Here is a 25000-nt window from a genome sequence, read left to right as displayed (position 1 = left end):
GGGGCAGCCTCTCAACCAGCGGAGGCTGCGAAGGCACGAGCGGCACTGAGCAGAGGGGCGAGGAGATCTCGGAGGGGGTGCCGAAGAAGAGAGTTCCAGGGTGCCGGATTGGACCCTGGACGAAGAGTAGGACCCACTTCGGGGTCGAGCCGCCCTAACGGGGTGTGTCGCTCGGACCAACGGGTCTTCGCTGGCGATGGGGCAATGTGGTGCCCGGCGGGCGTCCATGCCCGGCCGGGACGCCTAGGAGGAGTGGAGGAGGGCTTGTGCCTCCTCCAGGACACGAGGGGGCGTCCTCCCTGGTGGCTTTGGGGACCGCAGGTACGGAGCTTGGAAGCTCAGCCCTGTAGGGGCCCGTGGTCACCGCCAGGGGGCGCCCCAATGCCTTGGGACTGTTGGCCCTCAGTACTTCCGCCACACCGGGAAGTGCTGGGGGGAAGAAATTTGAGAGCACCCGGTGGACTTCCGGTAACACCTTGGGAACTTCCGCCACACAGGGGTGTGGCCACGGAGGCCCTAATGATGCACCTGGAGCCCATCCGGGGCATATAAAAGGGGCCGCCTCCCTCCAGTCAGAGCGAGAGTCGGGAGGAAGAAGACGTAGCGTGTTGGAGAGGAGTGGAGGCGGACCGAGAAGAGAAAGGCACTGTGTTGTGGCCAGGACTTTTGAAGGGGTGATTGGTGCTTTGTGCACTGGGTTTGTGCACCGTACTTGATTTATTATGTTTAATAAACGTGTGGTGGACTATAATATGGTGTCCGTCTGTCTGTGTCCGGGCTGCGTATCACAATGTGTATATATATATTATATATATATATGTGTATGTGTGTGTGTATATATATATATATATATATATATACAGTGGAACCTCGAGATACGATCACCTCTGTATACGAGAAATTCAAAATACGAGGAAAGTATGAGCGAAAAATTCAGATCTAAATGCGAGCATTGGCTCGCATAACGAGCTACGAGCCAGGCTGTGGGTATAGCTCGCGGCTTCGCGAGGGGGCGTGGTAGCAGTTGCGAGCCGCGATCTGCGGTGTCTGCGTTTCTCACTTAAGTGCACAGGTGGGAAACTGCCCACATCCATGATTGTTCCTGTGGCTGCTGGGCTGCAGCTGCCATGTCCTCCTCGCATATATAGAGAAGCGCGAGCCGGTTAAGGGGGAGAAGAAGTAAAAGAAAAGAGAGGAGAGAGAACGGAGGTTGCGGCAGGCAGGCAGGCAGGCGTAGGAAGTCGGTGCGGGAGAGCAAGCGAGTGCAGGCTCGCGTGTAGCTGAACAGTGAGTTGAACAGGCGAGCCAAACAGCTGAAGCAGGACGGTGTAGAGAAGGTCAGCTGCATTAAGAGTGTCTCGCCTGTTGCAGAGCCCGCAGGTGAGACGCTAACAGAGAAGAAGCACCGGGGATTGTCATCTGTTTTTTAAAGACTGCATCCTTTTGACGTTTTAACCTCGTGTTAAAGGATTGTTATTCTTGTGTATTTTAAACCTCCACTTCACAACTGTTTTAAGGATTATTTATTTAAAGATTTATTGAATGCTCTACTGCACTTTGGACACCTGTTTTGATTCTTTTAATAATCAGTTATATTATTTACCAGTGTTATTTATTAAAGGTAGACTACAGTACATATAATTTATCAGTGTTATTTGTTAGGAAAATTGATTTTTATGTTAATATATTTGGGTTGCGGAACGGATTAACTGGATTTCCATTATTTTCAATTGGGAAGTTTGTTCTAGATACGAGAAATTCGCTATACAAGCTCAGTGCTGGAACGAATTAAACTCGTATCTAGAGGTTCCACTGTATTTATATATACACACACATATATATATATATATGTGTGTATATATATAATATGTGTGTGTGTGTATATATATATATATATATATATATATATATATAATATGTGTGTGTATATATATGACAGCAACACTCATAACAATGACAACACAATTACTTTGACAATCATGTTACGTTATTTTTAAAATGTTTCCTTTACTTTTTCATAACCTCTTTAACACACTATTTCTCCGCTGCGAAGCGCGGGTATTTTGCTAGTATATTATATAAACCACACAAATGACAGCTGTGTTGTAGGACAGGGTTTCTCTATACTTTTTTACTAATTTAACAAATTGTCCACAATAATACTAATATATATCCATTCATCCATTTTCTAAACCCGCTTTATCCTGAGCAGAATTTTAGGGAAGCGGGAGCCAAATGTATAAAAATAATAATAATAATAGCAATAATAATAACAGATACATTAAACAAGCATAACATTCTTAGTATTAATTATGCAATTGAGAAAATACCAAGGATATAAAGTGTATAATCAGTTCAGCAATTAAGCAGAAATCTAACCTTGCAGTATTTGAATTCCTCATATTGACGGAATTTATAACAGGCATATTAATGATACTTCTAAAACCACTCATAATGACAATGCACTGTGCTTGCAAAATAAGGGAAAAAAGTAAAGAAAAATACATATATTTATCCAAAGTCTGGATCAACCCAATGTCAAAATAAAGATTAAAAATTATGATATTGAACAAACTTGCTGAAAGGGAAACAATACTAAAACAAAGTAAAACTATAAACTTGTAGAGAAAAACAAATAGGCAATGATATTCAGCTTAAAGAGAGCCTCTGTGAAGCTGGGTACGGTGCATCCTGGTATTTGAAAGACCTCCTATAAAGCATTGGACGTTATGACCCAATATTGCTAGTACGCAAAAATAATATTTAATAGGGTTAATTTAGATGTACTTAAGTATTGAGATTGTGGGTTTGTAAGTCAAGGTTGGTACTGTATTGTTTGAAAAAATACCACTCCAAATTTTGCCAGCCTAGGTTACTGCCTAGTTCACCTAAATAGGAGAGCCAGCCCTTTGTACAACTCTTGGCGTCTAACATTTTGGTTTTCCAAAACATACTATTATTTGAAACGTTAACAGTTACCTTTTTAAAGAGTATTTAGGCCAAAAGACTTTTCACTTGTTCTTTTCTAGTTTGATTTTTTATTTACTTTTTGGGCATAGTTCACTTTTAGTTTTTGCTTTAAATTATGGTTTTGACTTCAGCTATTCCTCTCACTATGTTTTTGGCCTTAACACCTCCTGGTGCTTCCTGAAAGAAACCACTAACATACACGTCTGTGTGTGGTTGGATAACCAAAAATTACTGCAATACTCAGAGATAATAAAGTTAACACTGCAAAGAAACATCTTTTTTGTAATTAGCATATATTTTCACTAGAGATGCTCAAATCAATTGGCCAATTTTCAACATAAAAGACTCGGTCTGTGATTGGTAAATTGATCACAAAAAAGGATTTTTTTCAGCATCTGGTTTTCTAAGATTCCCGGTAATTTATTGGTATTGCTCCATTACGCAAGGTATTAGGATAGTTGACATGGCGCATTTGTCCTTTTTTTTATTTTGCTTCAAACTTCCTGTAAATGGAGAGCAGCAAAGGAGACTTTACCAGAGAGAGAGAAGATTGTAATATTAGTCTTTACATTAAAGTAAGTGGAGTAATAAACTGAAAAAATAAATTGGAGGAGTCATCCTGTGCAATTTTACAAATGGCAAGAAAATCTACTTTAATAAATTCAGAAATTTGTATTTTGTCTTTCAACTTGGACGATGAGCGAGCTTGTGTTAAGTATAGCTTTGCACATTTTCAATTAGAAAATGATGTGACAAATAGTGTGGATACACTGGTGCCTTGGGTGGGATTAACCCCATCCCCTTATCTACCTGGGATGCTGGGACAGAGGATGGACAGAGGGAGACAGCCTCACAAGATTGCATGCTTCCCCAACATGCTGGGTGGTGGCATTCATGGGCCAGTATGCACATTCCTGTGCCTGTAGGGCATGCTGGGAGTTGTGGTCCTGGGGGCAACCCTGCTGGCTTCCATGGGTGCCGCTAGGAGGAGCAAAAAGGGAAGGTTGTCACTACTTTTCAAGGCTCCCGCTTGACCTGGAGATGCTTCCTGCTTGTAGTGTCCTGACACAGGAAGTGCTACTGAGTCCGTCCAGCATAAAGGGGCCACCTCCATTCACTCAGGGAGTCGTGGTTGGGAGAAGGAGACAAATCTGTGCCTGGAGGAGTAAAACAAGGAGTAGAAAAGGAAAGAAGGAAGGATTGTATTGTTGTGATTGGGGAAACAAAACCTATGTGAAGGTACTTTGTTTAATAAAAATGCGTTAACATGAACATAAACTGTCTGTAAGTAGTTTCTCTGGGAATTTGGGGCTCAGTGAAGACCCCTAGTGGCCAGAACTGGCGTAATCAGCAGGATTTCTTAGCCACTGGTTGTCAGGCTCCTGTAGAAAAATAAATTAGCTGTGACCATTAGGGGGCATCACCAAGGCCCAAAACTCAGACACAACTCTACAAACACAACTTGAAAAGAAAAACTTTTATTAAACACAGTTCCTTTAGAAGGTTTCTTTCCATGAACTTAACACAGCAATCCAATTCATTCTTATCTCTTTCTCTTTTCTCCTCCACTCCTTCCAGGTGAGTGTTGTCCAGCTGCTCTTCTGTCTTCCTGGGTAGGGTGAACTGGGTCCTTTTAAGGTGGACCCGGATGTACTTCCAGTATGACAAAAATTACAACCAGAAAGCACTTCCGGGTCAGGCAAAACCATCTTGTGTGAAGTTACTTCTTAGCAGCTCCTCCTGTAAGCACATAAGGACCTCAGAAGGGCTGCACATCAAGATTATAGCTCTCATGTTTCCCTGTGGCTGTACAACTGGGAGCTCCACAAGGGGAACACTGCCACTGAAAGTTTTGGTGAAATATATAGCTCTGTGAGGCAGTCTCCATCTGTCTATCCACTCTAAAGGACTGGGGCCTCATGTATAATGCAGTACGTAGAATTCACACTAAAACACGGTGTACGTACAAAATTGGAAATGTAGGTATGCACAAAAAAATCCAGATGCATAAAACTGTGCGTACGCTACGTTCCACACACTTCTCCTTTATGAACATGAAAATTAATGCACATATATGTGCTTACAGTCCCACCCTGACTCCTCCCAGAATTTTGCATATTTGAATATGCAAATCAATACAACTAGCCCCTTCCCTTCAGTGTTTTGTTAAAAGACAATGGCAAAAGCACTGTGGAAAAAAGAAGAATTTCAGTGAATGTGAAGTGGAGGCAAAGAAAAAAATACTATTTGTTGGCTTAAGAAGTTATATAAACAATAATAGGATGTTGATGGAATGAAACAATGTGGCAGAGACACTCAAAAGTTCAAGTTCAGAAAGTCGCACAGTATCCAAAATAAAAAAGTGGTCAGATATCGTGTCAGATCACGTGAAAGTGAATTGTAGCCCACCGTCTGTTTATTCTGTTTTAGATAATATTACAAAAGTTGACCCCCATGCCGAGGACATGACTCCAGGTGCCGCTGTGCCAAGCACATCTTCACGTGCTGGCTGCACGCACACCTCTGCCTCTGCAACTGCTGGGTAACCATCTGACTGTGTGCTGATGGACACTGTTCTGAAGTGACATAATTCAGTAGTGGATACTGTAAGAGATTTGCCCAATGAACTAAGGAATATAAGGGCTGTACTATGTGATGTTGATCACAGAATGAATTGAATTGGTTAAAAAAAAATGCTGAACCTGATTACCTGCTTTTATGCTCTGCAAAATACATTCAAATGAAACTGTAACACAGTGGGTCATGGTGAAGCTCATCATACTGCATCTATTCAGTACGGGCAAACCATGATTATGTGCCACATTATGCAGCACAATACATGCTTTTACAATGCAACACACTTTCTGTGCACTATAGAGCAGCACATTAATAGAGTGGAAATGCTTTCTATTTACATAAGCAAATTCATGTAACTGAAATTCTTTTATAGTGTAGTTTTGGCAGTGAAGTTTTTAACCAGATTATTTAATACAATCTTGGAAAGTGAGACGATGCCTGAGGAGTGGAGAAGAAGTGTACTGGGGGATAAAATTGATGAGCCACAGCATTAAGTTATGGGAAAGAGTAGAGGAAGCTATGTTATGAAGGAAGGTGATGATTAGTGAGCAGCAGTATGGTTTCATGCCAAGAAAGAGTACCACAGATGTAGTGTTTGCTCTGAGGGTGTTGATGGAGAAGTTTAGAGAAGGCCAGAAGAAGTTGCATTGTGTCTTTGTGGACCTGGAGAAAGCATATAACAAGGTGCCTTGAGAGGAGTTGTGGTATTGTATGAGGAAGTTGGGAATGGCAGAGAAGTATGTAAGAGTTGTACAGGATATGCACGAGTGTAGTGTGACAGTGGCGAGGTCTAAGGTAGGAGTGAGCCTTTTCTTATATGCAAAGGTGATGGATAGATTAACAGACAAGATTAGACAGGAGTCCCCGTGGACTATGATGCTTGCTGATGACATTGTGATTTGTAACGATAGTACATGCTCTAGAGACGAGAGGAATGAAAGTCGGTAGGAACAAGACAGAATACATGTGTGTGAAAGAGAGGAAGGTCAGTGGAATGGTGAGGATGCAGGGAGTAGAGTTGGTGAAGGTGGATGAGTTTAAATACTTGGGTTCAACAGTACATAGTAATGGGGATTGTGGAAGAGAGGTGAAAAAGAGAGTGCAGGCAGGGTGGAATGGGTGGAGAAAAGTTGCAGAAGTAATTTGTGACAGACGGTTATCAGTAAGAATGAAAGGGAAGATCTACAGGATGGTAGTGAGGCCAGCTTTGTTATATGGGTTGGAGACGGTGCCACTGACCAGAAAGCAGGAAACAGAGCTGGAGGTAGCAGAGTTAAAGATGCTAAGATTTGCATTGGATGTGACGAGGATGAACAGGATTAGAAATGAGCACATTGGAGGGTCAGCTCAGATTGAACAGTTTGGAGACAAATCTAGAGAGGCAAGATTGCATTGGACATGTACAAAGAAGAGATGATGGGTATATTGGGAAAATGATGCTAAAGATAGAGCTGCCAGGCAAAAGGAAAAGAGGAAGGCCTAAGAGAAAGTTTATGGATGTGGTGAGAGAGGACATGCGTGATGGGTATAACAGAGCAAGATACAGAGGACAGGAAAAGATGGAAAAAGATGATCCACTGTGGCAACCTCTAACAGGAACAGCTGAAAGAAGAGAAGAAGTTGGCACCAAGCACCACAATGGATAGATTCTCTGCTCTTTACATGGCTCTTTGAGGTGACTCGTTATCCTTAAAAGGACTGCTTGCCTTTTGCCGCACTAGTGGGAAAAAGCACCTGTGACCGTGGGTGTTGTTAGTCCCGTTAGTGTTGTTTTTATAGGCTTTCCTGTTATAGATGATGTAATGCCAGCTCATTCATCCCCGACTAATGTAACTTGTGCAGCTATGCATGCAGTTAACTGCTCTGATTACATTTGGAAAACTGGACGCTACTGTGAATTGCACTTTGATGCTTCCCACTTCAATAGAGGTGTAAGGAAATCTTATATATCTGGATGACAAGTGGATAATACCATCCTATACAGCTGGCATGGCGCATCTTGGTGATGTTTGTGAAATACCTGATCTGTCAGCAAGTTCACACTGAAAAGCTCCTATGGCTAAAAACCCAAGGGTGGACAGAACTTTCAAAGGAGCAGGTAGAGCACAATTCCTCAAAGTCTGCCTTTGTAAAACTGGAGCCAGTTCAGCACACGGCACCAAGAGGATAGCTCTTGGAAATCGAAATGGACTTAGAAGTCAGTCATCACCATCTATAAATATGCACTTTCTTCTAATTCTTCCATTTGTGATGTCTTCTAACAATGCTATAACAATTGTGGTAGTTAGAATAGTTTGGTCATTGTGTGCAACATTATATTGTTACAGAATTATTATAATCAAGTGAATTAAATTTGTAAACAATATGAAATAAATAATTTTGGTCTGCGGTGGGTTGGCACCCTGCCCAGGATTGGTTCCTGCCTTGTGCCCTGTGTTGGCTGGGATTGGCTCCAGCAGACCCCCGTGACCCTGTGTTCGGATTCAGCGGGTTGGATAATGGATGGATGGATAATTTTGGTGTATTTGATAGCGCCTATGTAATGGATGAGAATATTAAAAAGAAAGGGAAACAACACAGAAACAGTAGCACTGCTTTGATGCTGGGTGCCACCAGTTTGCAAATCTGAGCAGAAAAGTGTATTTGCAAGGCATGAGGCTGCTGTGAAAATGTGTGTGGCTTTATGCCAAGTTTAGTTTTTATACATCTCATAGTAAGCATGGAAACAGGCATATGCAACATTTCTTTTTATACATGAGGCACTTGGTTACTGGGAAAGACACCAGCAACCAAACTTGCTAGGATATCCAATTGTACACGTGTTTCCATTATAAAGGCACCCCAGCCATGCAAATAATCATTGCTCTGAACCAGGATACCTGCCAACCCACAGCGTCTGTGACAAAGAAGAAAACATTCTTTTTAGTATTGTTATGGTCTCTGAACAATAAGCATAACAGAATTTTATTTTATTAATAAAAAAAGAACAGCTAATACCTTGGTCTGTGGTTTAACTATAAAAATACCAAAGTTAACAGTTTAATATACTGTAGAACAATAGGCTTCAAACCTGATTGAAGCATCAGTCATTTTCACCTACAGTTAAATAAAACTGCAAACCTAACAATGCCAAGCACCTTGCTAAGTATAAAGTCAGGGTAATCCCAAAAAATTTACACTGAAATATTTACTAAAGTAAAAGTAAAATTTAGTTATTTAAAATAAATGAATCCAAATTAATAAATATTCAAGTTGTAATTTGGAAGGCATACACAGAATATACAGTACATAGCAACATGATATATTTAACAAGAAGCATGTATGTTAACTAGATATATACACATACACACACAAATTAGTAGTGTACTGTGTATGGTAATTCAATTTCAAACGGTATTTATTATATGCACAGCCAGCAAATCAGTTTATAATGTAGTGTGTATTTATCAATTATAAGCCATCACTTGAAACAGCAATGGCTAAAGAAGAAAAGCTTACATTTTTGCAAATAAAGTGCCAGTATACTGTTATACAAATGCCAAAAACATTTCCAATTATGTTGACATCAGGCAAATGCAAACTGCTGAACACCAGCAAATGTTAAGAACTCAAATTATTGTTCTTGAACCCCACTCCCTCAAGTACGTGAAAGTGACCACAAAAATAAAAAACAAACACAATGTGAGGAACAATTTTTTCAAATAAAAAGGGTCATTGAACATTGTTGATCTACAGTAATTACAGTGCACAGGTACTGTATATTTCCACAATTGTTGCTTAAAATATGTGCTTAGATGAAAACAGCTGTTTCGAGACAATCCTCAGTTTGGCTACTGGAGTGCACTTAAGATCACAACACTCAGGGAGGAGGTTTTTGTTGCAGTTGGTGGAGCAGAAAATGACTGCTAAATAAGCCAAATTTACCAATACACATTTAGGAAACGATATATGTGATAAATGCATTTGACATATGTATTATATAGTGAAGGGGGTATCATTTTCAAAATAAGTTGCTTGTTATCATAGCTTGTCTTTTTGTATAACAGGGCACTGCTTCAGTTGCAACAAAATGTGACTATCAGAATTTTTGTAGTAGCATCATTCAATACCATTAACTATAACTTTTATCATTTATGTTGTATTATTTACCCTAAAAATATTATTTATTTTCATGTTTTTTGTAAATCTGAGGAAGTGTTCTTGTATGTAGATGATACCACAGGTTTTAGAAAGCAGCGTAATTATGGAAGACAGTATGTTTTCTCTGTGAAATAGTGCATGTGAAAGTTTAGAACATACAGGAATCTTTGACCCAAGTTTACACACCACCAATGAGGCAATGTGTTTTGGCTGCAGTTACTTTATATACAGTACGATAGGTACACTTTCACAATGACACCTTCTTGAGACGTGTGCATGTTAAGTTTTGTCTGGTTACTTTCTCATCTAGAGCTACACACAGCACTAAAAGAAAACAGCTGTACACATTTACACAAACCTTAACAAAACAAGTCAGTTATTAGTGGAGTGTATTATAAAGGTGCAAACAGAAATTGGGCACAACAATTATCTGAATATAACTGGTCACTGCACTGCAAGGAAAAAGGAGTTACTCACTCAGTTAGGTAATTATCCATTTTGCCTTCAAAAATGCTGGGTAATAATTCAAACAATCAACAAGATTTCCACAATGGGGGACACCAAATTAATGTAGGCTGAGTGAGGGATCTCTGTTTCACTTTCTAGCCAGGATGCCAGAAATATGTTTAGATCTATTCTAGCCAATGGCTTAAAGTGTGCCACTGTGATCTGGACGTTTTACTCCACGATGCCAGGAAAAGACTGTAGCCCATGTTTGGCAAGTGCATGTTCTTATTTTGGAAACAAAGCAAAATTACATCTTCTGGGCAACTGGTGATCAGTCATTTACTGTTTTTGGCAAGACAAACATGTGGCATTTAAATATACGATTTCTCACCTCTGCAAGAGAACTACCTCTTTCAACCCTCGCAAACATATCCAGTTTTTAATACCTGGAAAAGTTTTGGAATTAAAATGCTCAGAGATCTTTATATAGACAACATATTTGCATCTTTTGAACAATTACGTTTAAAATTCAACCTCCCAGCTACACATTTCTTTCACTATCTTCAAATTAGAAATTTTGTTAAACAGAAATTGCCCGATTTCCCCCCCTCGCACCCTCCACAATGCTGGAAAAAATACTGCTCAATTTCGAGGAATTAAACACCATTTCCACATTATATAAAATCCTATTAGAGTCCCTACCTTTCAAAGATCCAAGAGGACATTGGGAAGAAGATCTCTTAATCAATATATCAGAAAAGGAGTAGAAGGTAGCATTGCAGAGAATTCACTCGAGCTCCATATGCGCAAAGCATAGAATTATTCAACTAAAAATTATATATCGAGCTCATCTGTCTCTCTTAAAACTGTCCAAAATGTTTCCAGGGCAAGATCCAACCTGCGAACGCTGCAACCAAGCTCCTGCCTCACTGGGTCACATGGTTTGGGCCTGCACCAAACTAACATCATTTTGGACCAAAATTTTTAAGTGCCTTTCAGACAGTCTTGGGGTCACAATCCCTCCTAACCCATTAACAGCTGTGTTTGGTGTTCTTCCAGACGGACTTGAAGTGGAGAAGGACAAGCAAACGGTGATTGCATTCACTACACTTTTGGCACGCAGACTTATTTTGTTAAATTGGAAGAATCCTAACTCTCCTCTGATAAGTTAGTGGGAAACCGATGTTTTATATTATTTGGAATTGGAAAAAATCAAATTCTCAGTTAGAGGATCTGTACAAAATGTTTTCAAAACCTGGCAGGATCTAATCAATATTATTTTAGAATAAGAGAAATAACTATTACCGCATTTAATTCCCTTCTCCATTTTTTATTTACCTATATATTTATTTCTCCCTTTCTTTTATTTATTGTTGTCTTATTAAAAAGCTCTAAGCAATTCTCCTTTGGCTTAGCTCTCCTTCTCAGGGGTGGGGTTTGATATGTCTTCAATTTTGTTAGGTTATAAATTGATCTATTTGTATGGAATGATTACAATAAAAATTAGTAAATAAAATATAAAAAAAATAAATAAATATACGATTTCTTTCTGCTTGTGCACTTGTTATTTCTTGACAAAGTATGGACTAATAACACATTTGTCCAACACCAATACAGGCAAGCTTTCCACCCTTCTAGTCTAGCAAAGTTACCCTTCAGAGTAAAGAGATTGTTTCAACCTTTGTTATGGTCACATACTATAGACTTTAGCATCTGGCTATGGACAGCCAAAGTTACAGCCAAGTTAAGTGTAGTGAGCTTAATGAGTAGAGTTTTACATGGATTTTTAAAGAAAGGGATTAAGGTCTTGCCTTTGGTTTCTTAAGTGCACATAAGCCCATCCTTTTGGATGACAAAAGGTGCAAATTTTTGTCAGTCAAGACTGGCACTCATTGAATTATAGCTCTTTGTTGGAAGCTTGGGTGTCCAGCTGGCTCCTCTAAGCAGTTGTCTCTGTGATGTTACTTGGTCTGGGATTGTTCATCTTATCAGATAAAATGTGGAGGCTGCATTTTAGCAATGGGCCCCATCATGGAAATTGGGACTTTTTATCTGGCATTAAGAGTGTCTGGCCGTGGACCTGTGTTCTATGTAAGCCAAGAAAGAATAATGATAGTCTGACCTACAACAAGCTTTCTATTTGAGTACAGTATATTTATAGTGACTGACCGTATGCTGTGTGTTATTATTTATTGCTAAGCTGAAATGTATTCGTCCATTAGCATATACATTATATAGATCAGTTATGCACTGTACAATATATAATAAAATATGACTTACTTTACCTTTTGTGCAGCCAATCTCATGAACTGTTTAGCAGCAGGTCCCCATATTGCGGGCACTGTTACAACCCATGTGACATCCTCTGCAGTATAACTAATGGTGTCATCTGTAACATTAATGGTTTTCAGGGCATGATCTTTCAGATATTGCAGACTTTCTGAGAACACCATCAGGGCAGGAAGTGGATGACTATTCTTTGCACAGATCATTAGATTCTTGCTGATCATCTGAAAAGATAGATAGATAGATAGATAGATAGATAGATAGATAGATAGATAGATAGATAGATAGATAGATAGATAGATAGATAGATAGATAGATAGATAGATAGATAGATAGATAGATAGATAGATAGATAGATAGATAGATAGATAGACAGACAGACAGACAGACAGACAGACAGACAGACACTTTATTAATCCCAATGGGAAATTCACATACTCCAGCAGCAGCATGGACAATGAAAATGTCAGAGAAAATGACATTAACAAAAGTTAGACAGTAACAGTAGAAATGTACAAGCAAATTTAACCAAGATATGTTAAGTCTATAATAACATGAACCTAGAAAATAGTACTTCATATTTAGTTTTGTCAGTTTTCAATTGCTTTAACTGTCAAGTGAAGTAATTAAAGGGAAGAATCAAAACTGTAATACAAATTTTCTCTCAGTAATGACAATGACCATTTCATGCAATAAAGGTTTTTCCTGAGATAAAAAATTAACAAGCCTCTCTATTGTGAATTTTAGACAATGAAAACTGAAACAGAAAAAAACTTTAGCATTATTTGGGTTTGTCAGAATACAGTATAGCACCAACATGCAAACAAACAACACTTAAAATTAGGTAAAACTTTATTGGTGACGTACATAAATTTAACACGACATGTGTTTAATTCAAGGTTAGCAAAGAATAATTTACTAAAATAACTTAACTTGACTTTATCCTCACTTATGAACAAGGCCTTGAGGCACCTAAACTCCTACACTTGGGGTATTTGCTCCTTCAGCACATGCTGTAGGATGGACATCATTCATAGCGCATTAAAGGAAGCAATTAAGAAAGACAGAGAAAATAATATTGATAGATAAAAATAAGCTAAATGTTATTTTGGGTTCCACTGAAGCACAAATACTTTTTCACTCACTATGAAATCATATAGTGACCATGTGATGATAAGATATACGGAGACACACTGAGTGGTTCAGACACTGAATTTTTTACTTCTGTTTAAAGGAAGGTTTACAATACGTCACATCAGGTAGCCTTGGACAGCTAAGGGTTAATAATATAAAAAAGAAATTCCTACATCACAATATTTAGTACATTGTTGGCTAAATTGTAGATAACCATAATTAGTAATTAATCATTAAGTAGACACACTGTAAATGCACTGGTGCCTATGCCCCACTAAGATTTATTTGTGCATTACTTAGTATCTTCTTGTGTTCTGTACTAACAGTTCACCATTTCCTATTTTCAACCCCATTAGTGTCTGGTGGCCTTACTCTAATAATAAATTAAGAAAAGTCTGACAGTTGCAACTACAGGATTATTAAAATTTACAGTCAGTCTGAGAAATAAACAGAAGAATGCGGGTCATAAAGAGTTGGGGCACCAGCCTTTGATCCCCATATAACTGTATGAAAAACTAACAAAGTAGTTTGACAAAACAGAAGATTTCATCTTTCCAAATTCGAATCCAAAGACAGACTGCCTGAAAATGGTGGTGGTGCCAGTTAAAAATGAGAAGAGGTGGGAGAGGTGAGTTCAGGCGATAGGAAACCAGAAGTGACGTCACTCATCCCGGCATTGATTGTCACAGCTGCAGAAAAAATAAAAAAGGCAGTAGGTGATGGCACCATCCCTCCACCTGGGGTGGAATTACTGTTTGAAAAGCCCTGAAGTTGTCTCCCTGGTGCACGTGTGTGACAATGAATTAGATCAGAAGTTCTGGGGGCCTACTGTTGCTTCAGATTTTTGTTCCAGCCAGATTCATAATCAGTTATAACACTGATAACACTCGTCTCATTTAATTACCTGGTATTTTTTTCCTCTTCTCTTATTCTACATTCATAAAAGCACAGCAGCATGGTATTTAAACTTATAAGACATTTAGAAATATTTCTGTTTTTGCTATAGATTTAAATGCTTAACTCTCTTAAATTTTGCCCTTTCTCTGTGCAGTTTGCTCCCTTCATTGTATCTTAATAATGACAATTAAAAATGAGCAGAGCAGACACGCAGGCAAACAACACTGAATCGTGAAAGACTGCAATTACTTGCACTAATTAGTAAATAAAGGATTAATTAAACAATTGAAACACCAGGAAAATTAGAATAAAAATAAACATGAAAATATTGTTAAAAGGAAAAAAACATTATTCTTATATAACTGTTTAGTACATTTTAATATTTCTTTTTTTTTTAACAAACTTACTTTTCTAATTTATATATTGTTCCCAAAACACAGAATCTGGGAAATACCTTAATTTAAGTAGCCCAGTAATCCAATTAAAAACAGAAGCTGTTTGGAACAAAAACCTGCAGCCACAATGGGTCACAGGACCAAGTCTGAGAACCCCTGAATTAGATAACAAAATTAGTCAGGCTTTAATGGACTGGGCTGGATAGAAAATGTAATAAAGGCCTCAGCAGGAAAAAAAAACATGATGACCTCAATTACATCTTAGAGCTCAATATTCAGGAACAGGCTAAGATGCTTATATGTGTATCAACTCCACTGATCTTATGAATAGACAGATGCAACACATTCATCTGGGTCTGAAACTGAGGTTATTGCTCTGAGTTGAGTTGAACCCATTAACAGTTTTAATCAGACCTGAACCAAATGCTCCAACTAAAATAATGACAAGACAAAATGAAAAAGGTTACATAAAGATATTCCCTTTATATACATAAACAACACTCCTGTCCAAATAAAACTGAATGAATTGTGGGATGCCAGCCGAATAAACAGTACATGAGAGGACAAAATAGAGAGTGACAAGATAGTGCTAAATGCAAATATCAGCAGAGTTTCTTTGCAGCCTTTGTCGATTTTCATAAACCATTCAACTCAGTTGGTTGAGCTGCCCTATGGGACATCCTGAGGCTTTGTAGGATCCCCCTGAAGTAGCTGGATGTAATGGCCAGCCTGTACACTGGTACCGTGAGTGCTGTGCAGAGTGGAGGCAGAACCTCTCAGTTTTACCCTGCTGATTCTGGTATTCTTCAGGGGTGTGTTCCTGCTCCTACTCTGTTCAATGCTTGCATGGCCTGGGTGTTGGGCAGGGCTGTGGGGTTCAGAGGCTGTGGGGCATCATGTTTAATACATTAGGATTAAAAGTCAAGATGGAAGAAAAAGAATTTAGGGGTAACTATTGTCTCTGACCTGAATTTTAAATCACATATTAATCAGATTACTAGGACAGCATTTTTTCACTTAAGAAATATAGCAAAAGTTAGACCTCTTATAACTTTACAAAATGCTGAAAAATTAGTTCACACTTTTGTTTTCAGTCGGCTAGATTACTGTAATGCACTCCTCTCAGGACTACCCAAAAAAGACATCGATTGATTCGACTAGTGTAGAATGCAGCTACTAGAATCTTAGCTAGGAAAAGAAAATCCGAATACATCTCTCCAGTTTTGATGTCACTATACTGGTTACCTGTGCTTATGGTTTACAAAGCCTTAAATAATCTGTCCATCTTATATTTCAGAATGTCTTACACCTTACACTCCAAATTGTAACCTTAGATCTTCAAATAAGTGTCTACTTAGAATTCCAACAGCTAAACTTAAAAGAAGTGGTGACGCAGTCTTCTGCTGTTATGCACCTAAAATCTGGAATAGTTTACCAATAGAAATTCGCCAGGCTAATAAAGTGGAGCATTTTAAAAAAACTGCTAAATACACATTATTTTAATATGGCTTTCTCATAGTTTCATTTTAGTTTAATCCTGATTCTATGTACTGTATATACATTTAATTATCTTTATCATTCATTGTGGCTCTGAAATCTGTACTAACCCCTACTTTCTCTGCAGTTCTTTTTCCGTTTTTTTGTGGTGGCGATCTGCGCCACCACCACATGAGCAAAACACTGTGATGTCCATACATTGATGGATTAAAAGCCAGAAGTCCACATGAAGTCAATAGGACAGTCATCATCAACTTCTTCCATGTGAACCCTGAATACAATGAGGTCATTTATGTTATGTAGAATGCCTAGACGGGGCTGGGCAGTTTCGTGGGCTCGGAACCCCTGCAGATTTTATTTTTTTTCTTCAACCATCTGGAGTTTTTTTTTTTTTTTCTGTCCTCCCTGGCCATCAGACCTTACTTTTATTCTATGTTAATTAGTATTGCCTAAATTAATTTCTTTTATATTTGGTCGTTTTTTTTCTGTTTCTTCATCCTGTAAAGCACTTTGAGCTACATCTTTTGTATGAAAATGGGCTATATAAATAAATGTTGTTGTTGTTTAGATTAGATTAGATTAGAACACTCTAGACGAGAACAGGCCATTCAGCCCAACAAAGCTCGCCAGTACTATCCACTTATTTCTTCCAAGAAAACATCAAGTCGAGTTTTGAGAGACCCTAATGTCTTACTGTCTACCACACTACTTGGTAGCTTATTCCAAGTTTCTATCGTACTTTGTGTAAAGAAAAACTTCCTAATGTTTGTGCGAAATTTACCCTTAACAAGTTTCCAACTGTGTCCCCGTGTTCTTGATGAACTCATTTTAAAATAACAGTCTCGATCCACTGCACTAATTCCCTTCAGAATTTTAAACACTTCAATCATGTCACCTCTTAATCTTCTTTTGCTTAAACTGTATAGGCTCAGCTCTTTTAATCTTTCCTCATAATTCAACCCCTGTAGCCCTGGAATCAGCCTAGTCGCTCTTCTCTGGTCCTTTTCTAGTGCTGCTATGTCTTTTTTGTAGCCTGGAGACCAAAACTGCACACAGTACTCCAGATGAGGCCTCACCACTGCATTATAAATGTTGAGCATAACCTCCTTGGACTTGTACTCCACACATCGTGCTATATATCCTAACACTGTTTGCCTTCTTAGTGGCTTCTGAACACTGTCGGGAAGTCGATAGCTTAGAGTCCACTATGACTCCTAATTCCTTCTCATAAGGTGTACTCTCAATTTTCCGACCGCCCATTGTGTATTCAAACCTAACATTTTTACTTCCAATGTGTAATACTTTACATGTACTGACATTAAATTTCATCTGCCACAAATCTGCTCAAGCCTGTATGCTATCCAAGTCTTTCTGTAATGATATAACGGATTCCAAATTATCTGCTAATCCACCTATCTTGGTATCATCTGCAAACTTAACCAGCTTGTTACTTATATTCCTATCTAAATCTATACTAATAAAAGGCAAAGCCCTCACTGACTGACTCACTCACTCATCACTAATTCTCCAACTTCCTGTGTAGGTAGAAGGCTGAAATTTGGCAGGCTCATTCCTTACAGCTTACTTACAAAAGTTAGGCAGGTTTCATTTCGAAATTCTACGCGTAATGGTCATAACTGGAACCTCTTTTTTGTCCATATACTGTAATGGAAGGCAGCAAGATGGCCGTAGGAGACGGAGTTGCGTGTTGCATCACCACGCCTCCCACGTAAACACGTGAACTGACTGTGAACTCAGTACGTAGAAAAGAAGGAGGAGCCCCAAAGAGCGCTGAAGAAAACATTCATTACACAATTGACAAGGCAGCAAAACAATAAGAAGCGAGTGAGTGACGCATACAAGCATCTTCATAAGACACAAGGTATAAAAAAGCACGGTGTAAACCGTAAGTTTAAATTAAGTTTATAGAAACACTCCCGCTGCCGTTTGCAATACCATATTCGCGAGATGCAAGTTTAATGAGAAGACACGAGGTATAAAAAGAGCACGGTGTAAACCGTAACCTTAAATTAACTTTATAGAAACGCTCCCGCTGCCATTTGCAATGCCATATTCGCGAGATACAAGTTTAATGAGAAGACACGAGGTATAAATGAGAGTTTGGATCACTTTGTAACAGAGTTAAAATTGCTGTAGCGAGAAACTTTTAACTGCCGGGTCTTAGCTAACATTAAATAAACCCGTGGACATCGCAACATCACACAAGAGAGCGGCTCACGTGAAGTGACTGAACGCAGCAGGAGTAATCACTTCGATGAATCAAACCTGTTCAAAAAACACATTACACAATTGATAAGGTAGGAAAAGAATATGAAACAAAGCACGGTATAAACTGTAACTTTAAATTAAGTTTATAGAAATGCTCCCGCTGCCGTTTGCAATACCATATTCGCCCCTGTGAAGCGCGGGGATTTTGCTATATATATTAAACTATTTCAACCATTCTATGATCTGCTTCTCGCAACTGAAAGAGGGCACCATGGCAGAAGTTAGCCGACTTGCTGACCAACCACAAGCATTACCTGGTAGGTAACCACCCATACAATCAGATTGTGAATCAGACTACGAATGCCTGCAATGTAATTACCCCGATCTACATGCTGTCAAATGAACGAACCACACGCCATGGCACAACGTTAGGGGCTTCGCCTATAGCACTGACGTCCGAGGTTCGATTCCCGTAAGGGAGTGCAGTGGGTGTGTACGCCTAATGAGCCCACAATTACAGCGAAACACGTGTCGCGTACTATGCATCTTCAAAGCACGGTGTAAACCGTAAGTTTAAATTGAGTTTATAGAAACGCTCCCGCTGCCGTTTGCAATACCATATTGGCGAGATACAAGTTTAATGAGAAGACACGAGGTATAAACGAGACTTTGGATGACTTTGTAACAGAGTTCAAATTGCTGGAGCGAGAAACTTTTAACTGTCGGGTCATGTCGCGTGTTCTCGGGTAGGTACACCAAAAATGTATACATTTATGCATGTAATGGGCAAACAAAAAATGTACTATACCCGAAAGCACTGCAGTAGTACTCAATGTATCTTTACTTCTTAAATGTTAATGTTTTACTGTTTAATAATTTATACGCTTCTTATATGTTGTTCAAATTCTTTTATCAAAATACCAGTAACAGCGCACTGCACGATAACGTGGAGTGAATACACTTGACATGAGCAGTCATGTTATTTATCCTCTTTCTCTGTACGTTTACCATTCATTTGCTCAGAGGTTGATGCGCTTGCTGCTTAATGAGCAGCTCTTCACCCTAGCGTCCCGCTGCTTCTCTTCTTTCGTCGGCATCTTTTCCCATTAAAACTGATTAAGTTAGTTTTTGTGTTGCGATAACTTAGCATGTTTTCTTTAATTTTTCAGTTAAGCTGGCACTTAAGTCTTCAATCTGCCTCAAGAACGATTAGCGAAGTTGGTAGGGAATGAAAACGGCACCCGTACGCATCCGCCACGGCCGCACTGGTGCGCGCAGCTGTGAGTTGATTCTAAAATAAAATAAAATAAAGATAAAAAGAGTAATAAAATCATCACCCCAAAAGCGAATAGTAGACGTGACGTAGGATATTTGTACCAAATTTCAAGTCAATAGGTGAAACGGTTTGCGAGCTACAGGTGATTTAAAATCCTGGACAGACAAACGAATAGCCACAGTAGCGTATTATAGAAGAAGATTTTACTGTTTAATAATTTATATTTATATGCAATGTGCTTCTTATATATTACTTCATATTCTCATATGATAATGATGTTAATGTTGTTTATATTGATTTGTATGTTATTGTAAGTGCTCTTTATTTGTGGAAAAATAAATTTGGTAATTAAATACATTTTATTTTTTTCTCTTGCACTCAGTGAGCGAATCCACTGGGTAATCAGCTATATATATATATATATGTAGATATTTATATATATGTGTGTATATATGTAGATATGTATATATATATATATATGTGTATATATATGTAGATATGTGTATATATATATGTAGATATGTAAATATATATGTATATATATGTGTCTGTGTATATATATATGTGTGTATGTATGTATGTGTGTATATATATATATATATATGTATGTGTATGTATGTATGTGTATATGTATATATGTATATGTGTGTGTATGTATGTGTGTATATATATATGTATATATATGTGGATGTGTATATGTATATATATATATATGTATATATGTAGATATGTGTATATGTAGATATGTATATATATGTTGTGGTGGATTGCCGGCTTCTTTCTCCAGCCCTCACCCCCAGGCCGCCAGGAGGAGCTCTCCCAGCAGCGTGGACATGTCCCGAGTTCCAGCAGGGCCTCATGGACTATGTAGTTTTTATACACAGCCCTGCTGGATACCTTGGGGGCCACCAGGCGTCGCTGTAGGGGGGCTCGTAGGCTCGCATGTGCCCTATAACCCGGGAGTACGTCACGGTCACGTGACAGGAAGAAACGATGTGCTCCCGGGTTGAAGAAAAGGACTGTTTACCCTGACCCGGAAGGGGAAAGGAACTGTGGACTGTTGAATGGGAACACCTCCGGGTCAGGGTGTATAAAAAGACTCTGGGAAGCCCAGTACACTGAGCTGAGCTGTGAGGAAGGGTGGCAAAGTGTCTGGGAGTGTGGAGGATTATTGTGTTTATTATCGATTAATTATATGAGTATTGTGGAGTGGAGCGTGCTTGGTGCACATTATTATTATATAATAAATAATAATTGGACTTTTATCTGGTGTCTGACGTCTGATCTGAGGGTTCAAGGGGTCACGGAGACCCTTAATCTTTTAAAATGGCGTAGTCGGCAGGAGGCTGCACCTGGCACAAGGTGCGGACCTGCATATAGTAAATTGTCTGTGGAAGGCCCGGCACAGCAGGCGAACTCACCCACATGCCGCAGGGGCGGCGTGCACCGAACCCCGCAGAGAAATGTGAGTCGCGGACCATGAGCGGTCTGCTTTCAGACTTTGTGTTTCAGGGGCAGCTCAATAACGCGGCGACAGCAGGTGGAGTTGCCGTCGAGGACGGGCTGCAGCTTCGACAGCCGCAGCAGCCGCGGAGCTGCCCGGAGAATCGCTCTCCTGGGAGAGAGGAGAGCGAGATGGCCGACCGGAAGTCCCTCCTCCTAACAGGCATGGGATTGGACAACGTGTCCTGCTCTCTCGCCAGTGATTCGTCGGAGGCGAGGGCTAGGAATGTCCGTCCCATGCAGCGAAGCAACCCGAGTGGGCAGCAAGGAAGTGCCCATAGAGAGCAGTCGGTGAGTGGAACTACTCCTAAGGTAAGCCCACCGCCGGCTGCTTCTCTCTCCTTGGCGGCGATTTTACAGGAGCTGCAAAAACAGCTGCGCCTTGTGCTGTCGCCGCCGGCCGAGCGATGTGCCCTCCGGGCGGAGACGCTGGACTCAGGAGGGATGGCAGTGGCGTCGGATCGAGAGCCGCAGGCAGAAGAGTATCGGCGCACTGCAGGAGCTCCTGGACGGAGAGGCACAGCGGGGAAGGTAAGGGAGACCGACCCCGTTAAGCTCTGGACGCCAGCGAAGCTGGGTCTGCCCTCTTACAATGGGCAGATCCGAACCGCTGTGGCGTCACAAAGTAAACGGAGGAAGCGGCTTGGGGAAGCCAGTTCCTCCGATAAGCGAGGACATGCTGCTGGGTGCGCGTGTCCCGCAAAGGGCCATCCTCTGAGGAGGCAGAGGAGAATCCCGCAGCTGGAGAGGTGGAAACAGAGCGTGATCCCACTAGTGATTCCGTGGCGGGGAGCACGGACTGCTCGGGCTGGGAAGCCGAGAAAGGGAGCATCGGGGCGCCGATCGGGGCCGAGAGCGTTGGCCCAGCTGAGGACGAGCCGAGGGGCTGCGTCAGGGCAACGCCTCCGCCCTTGTTTTTCTTTTGTGTTGACAGGATCGGGCCCTAGGCTACAGTGTGTCGGCTTGCCGCCGAGGGGTTCCCGTCCTCCCGGAATGGTTCGCTGGTCCCAGGAGGTCTCAGCTAGCGGGGGAGTCATGTGGCAGGTGGCCGGGTGCGGCCCTGCAATCAAGACTGGAGTCGGGTGAGGAGGTGGACGAGGTCAGAGGAGGCGGCAAGGAGAGGCCCTGAGTATTGTGTGAAGAGATAGAGAAGTGGCTACAGAGGAGCCTGAACTTTGGGAGACTGTTGGGGTTTGTTGGTGGTGGTGCACTTAGTGACTTGTAAATAATAAGAGTGTAAATAAACGTGTGGTGATGGACTGCAACGTGTCTGCCTGTCTGTGTCCGGGCTGTACCCTTTTACAGTGGCGTAGTCTCGGCAGGATTCTCTGGCCGTTCAGTTTTGGCAGAGGACCTGAAATTAAACAAATTTCTGTGGAAAGAGAACCCCAAGAAGACAGCGTCAGGACACACAGAAAAGTTCACCATACTCCGTGGGCTGCGTTGATGAATCTCGCCTCGTATCTGGTCGAGATGGGAAAGAAGTCGGGGAAAAAGAAGAACAACACCGACTGGGTGAAGACCGCGACCGATGCCGAGCTGACCTGGGCTTACCTGACTGGGTGTGAGGAGGACCGGCAGCCGATAAAAGATGAACAAGCCCGAAGGGCAAAGCAGCAAGAAGGCTGCCAGCAATTGGCTGCATCAACAGCCCTGAATGAATCGGGGACACCGCGGAAAAATCCAGAGGTATGTGCCGGGGCAACGCCTGATGGGCAAGGGATGTGTTATTCCTATTTTGCAGAGGCCTGCCTTCGGAAAACTCCCAGTGAATCGGATACCTGCCTCGTACCGTGGCAAGATGGCCGCGATACCCAGAAGGCAAGTCGGGCTGGAAGTCGGCTGGAAGCGGCCAACCCATTCGTGGGATGTGTCCACGTGACCTCGCGCGACAGCGACCAGGAAGAAGGTCAGTTTGGAGCCGTCGGTGAGGTTAATAATTCCCCAACGCGTCTGCGCTCCCTGAAGGGGAAGGGGGCGGCGAGCGAAGCAGTGCCAATGTTAAATAAAAAGAAAGAGGGGCGGGAAGTGACTGAAGGATCTGCCGTAAATGGTAAAAAGGCAGACCTCAGTCGGCTTGTTGCAGCCACCCGTCCCTCAGAAGACTCCATTTCCCAGAAGCCTCCGCGAAGCCCCACAGAGCACGTGCCGACAACGGACGTGCACATTGGCTCTCGGCCGGTAGCAGCACCCAGGCCGTCTAAAATGCGGGACTCAAATCCCCAGGAGCCTTCGCGAAGCCCAGCAGAGCACGTGCCAGGAGCGGACGTGCTCATTGGTTCCCGGTCGGCAGGTGATCATAATAAGGAAGTAGCCTTACTGCCGACCGAGACAAATAACTTTATAAACTTAGGGGAGCTCGACGAATATCTCGAGCCCCTAAATATTTTCTTCCAGGGACTACAAGAGTTAAGGAAGCGAGTGGAGGAGCTGGGAGCTGTAGCCGAAGCGCCGTTGAAGGGACTGCAGGAGTACCTTCGGCGGTTAGGCCGTGAAGCCCCGGCCTCGAGTAATGCGGCGGTGCAGGTAGGTGCCCTCTGTACCGTATATAATAAGGGGACACAGTGTGAACCGGCACCGCGTTTAAAAAGTAGCGGTTGCCAAAGCGCTGTGAACCCGACATTGGAGTGTGGCACAATGACGGAGTGGTCGGGCAATTGTCCGATAGAACCGGAGCGGCGGTATCAGACGCTGCTCTTGACCAATGCGGACCTTAAGAACCCGACCCGCGTGAAAAAGGGGTTGCCGTTGGTTACTGGAGGGGCGGAGGAAGTGCCAATCGAACCGGGGCGGCTGGATAGTGCTGTTACCCGGAACGATGTGGTACTAATGACGCCGCCTCCAATAATACACAGGACAACGGGCGTGCAAACAGCAAAGAGGCTCTCTCTTTTCCATAGAGAGCCTCACGCTGTGCACAAGCCCCAGAGAAAGCAGGAGATCCCCGAATTAAAACGAGGGTCTCCTAACAAAATAAAGAAAAGGGCAGAGAGCAGCAAAGCGGCCGTTAACCCCTCCTTGGCGGAGGAGAAGGTGGAGCTGACCAAATTCCCGAGATGTTTCAGGTCTCGGGAAGAAAGGCTACCAGGAGGACGTTGGCGGTGCTATAACTGTCGGCAACCAGGCCATGTGTGGCGAAGTTGTCCCCGGAGGACGGGGGAGCGGTGGGAAAGAAGATACACCGTTCCCCCAAGGTTCGCCGGGGGATCTAGACAACGTAGCCAAGGTCCGGATGATGCGTTCTCCTGGAGGAGGACGTCCCTCGTGGGGCTGGTAGCTTCGCCCCAGTTGGCTTCGCTAAGGGGGGGGTATTGTGGTGGATTGCCGGCTTCTTTCTCCGGCCCTCACCCCCAGGCCGCCAGGAGGAGCTCTCCCAGCAGCATGGACATGCCCCGAGTTCCAACAGGGCCTCATGGACTATGTAGTTTTTATACACAGCCCTGCTGGATACCTTGGGGGCCACCAGGCGTCGCTGTAGGGGGGCTCGTAGGCTCGCATGTGCCCTATAACCCGGGAGTACGTCACGGTCACGTGACAGGAAGAAACGATGTGCTCCCGGGTTGAAGAAAAGGACTGTTTACCCTGACCCGGAAGGGAAAAGGAACTGTGGACTGTTGAATGGGAACACCTCCGGGTCAGGGTGTATAAA

At 41.8% G+C, this 25000-nt stretch overlaps 1 protein-coding gene across 1 annotated transcript in view; it reads right to left on the bottom strand.

The window, feature by feature from the left end:
* The window catches only part of LOC127530102 (heat shock 70 kDa protein 12A-like), a 68720-nt gene that overhangs the window by 22756 nt on the left and 20964 nt on the right, over positions 1-25000 (bottom strand). The window contains exon 2 of the mRNA XM_051936033.1: positions 12420-12644. Coding sequence (XP_051791993.1) covers positions 12420-12644 — 225 coding nt within the window. The remainder of the gene's footprint in view (positions 1-12419; positions 12645-25000) is intronic.

The sequence above is a fragment of the Erpetoichthys calabaricus genome, chromosome 13 (assembly GCF_900747795.2).
Source record: "Erpetoichthys calabaricus chromosome 13, fErpCal1.3, whole genome shotgun sequence".
NCBI classification, from domain to species: Eukaryota; Metazoa; Chordata; class Cladistia; order Polypteriformes; family Polypteridae; genus Erpetoichthys; species Erpetoichthys calabaricus.
The sequence above is the reverse complement of the archived record's forward strand: the minus strand, read 5'-3'. Positions and strand labels throughout refer to the sequence as shown.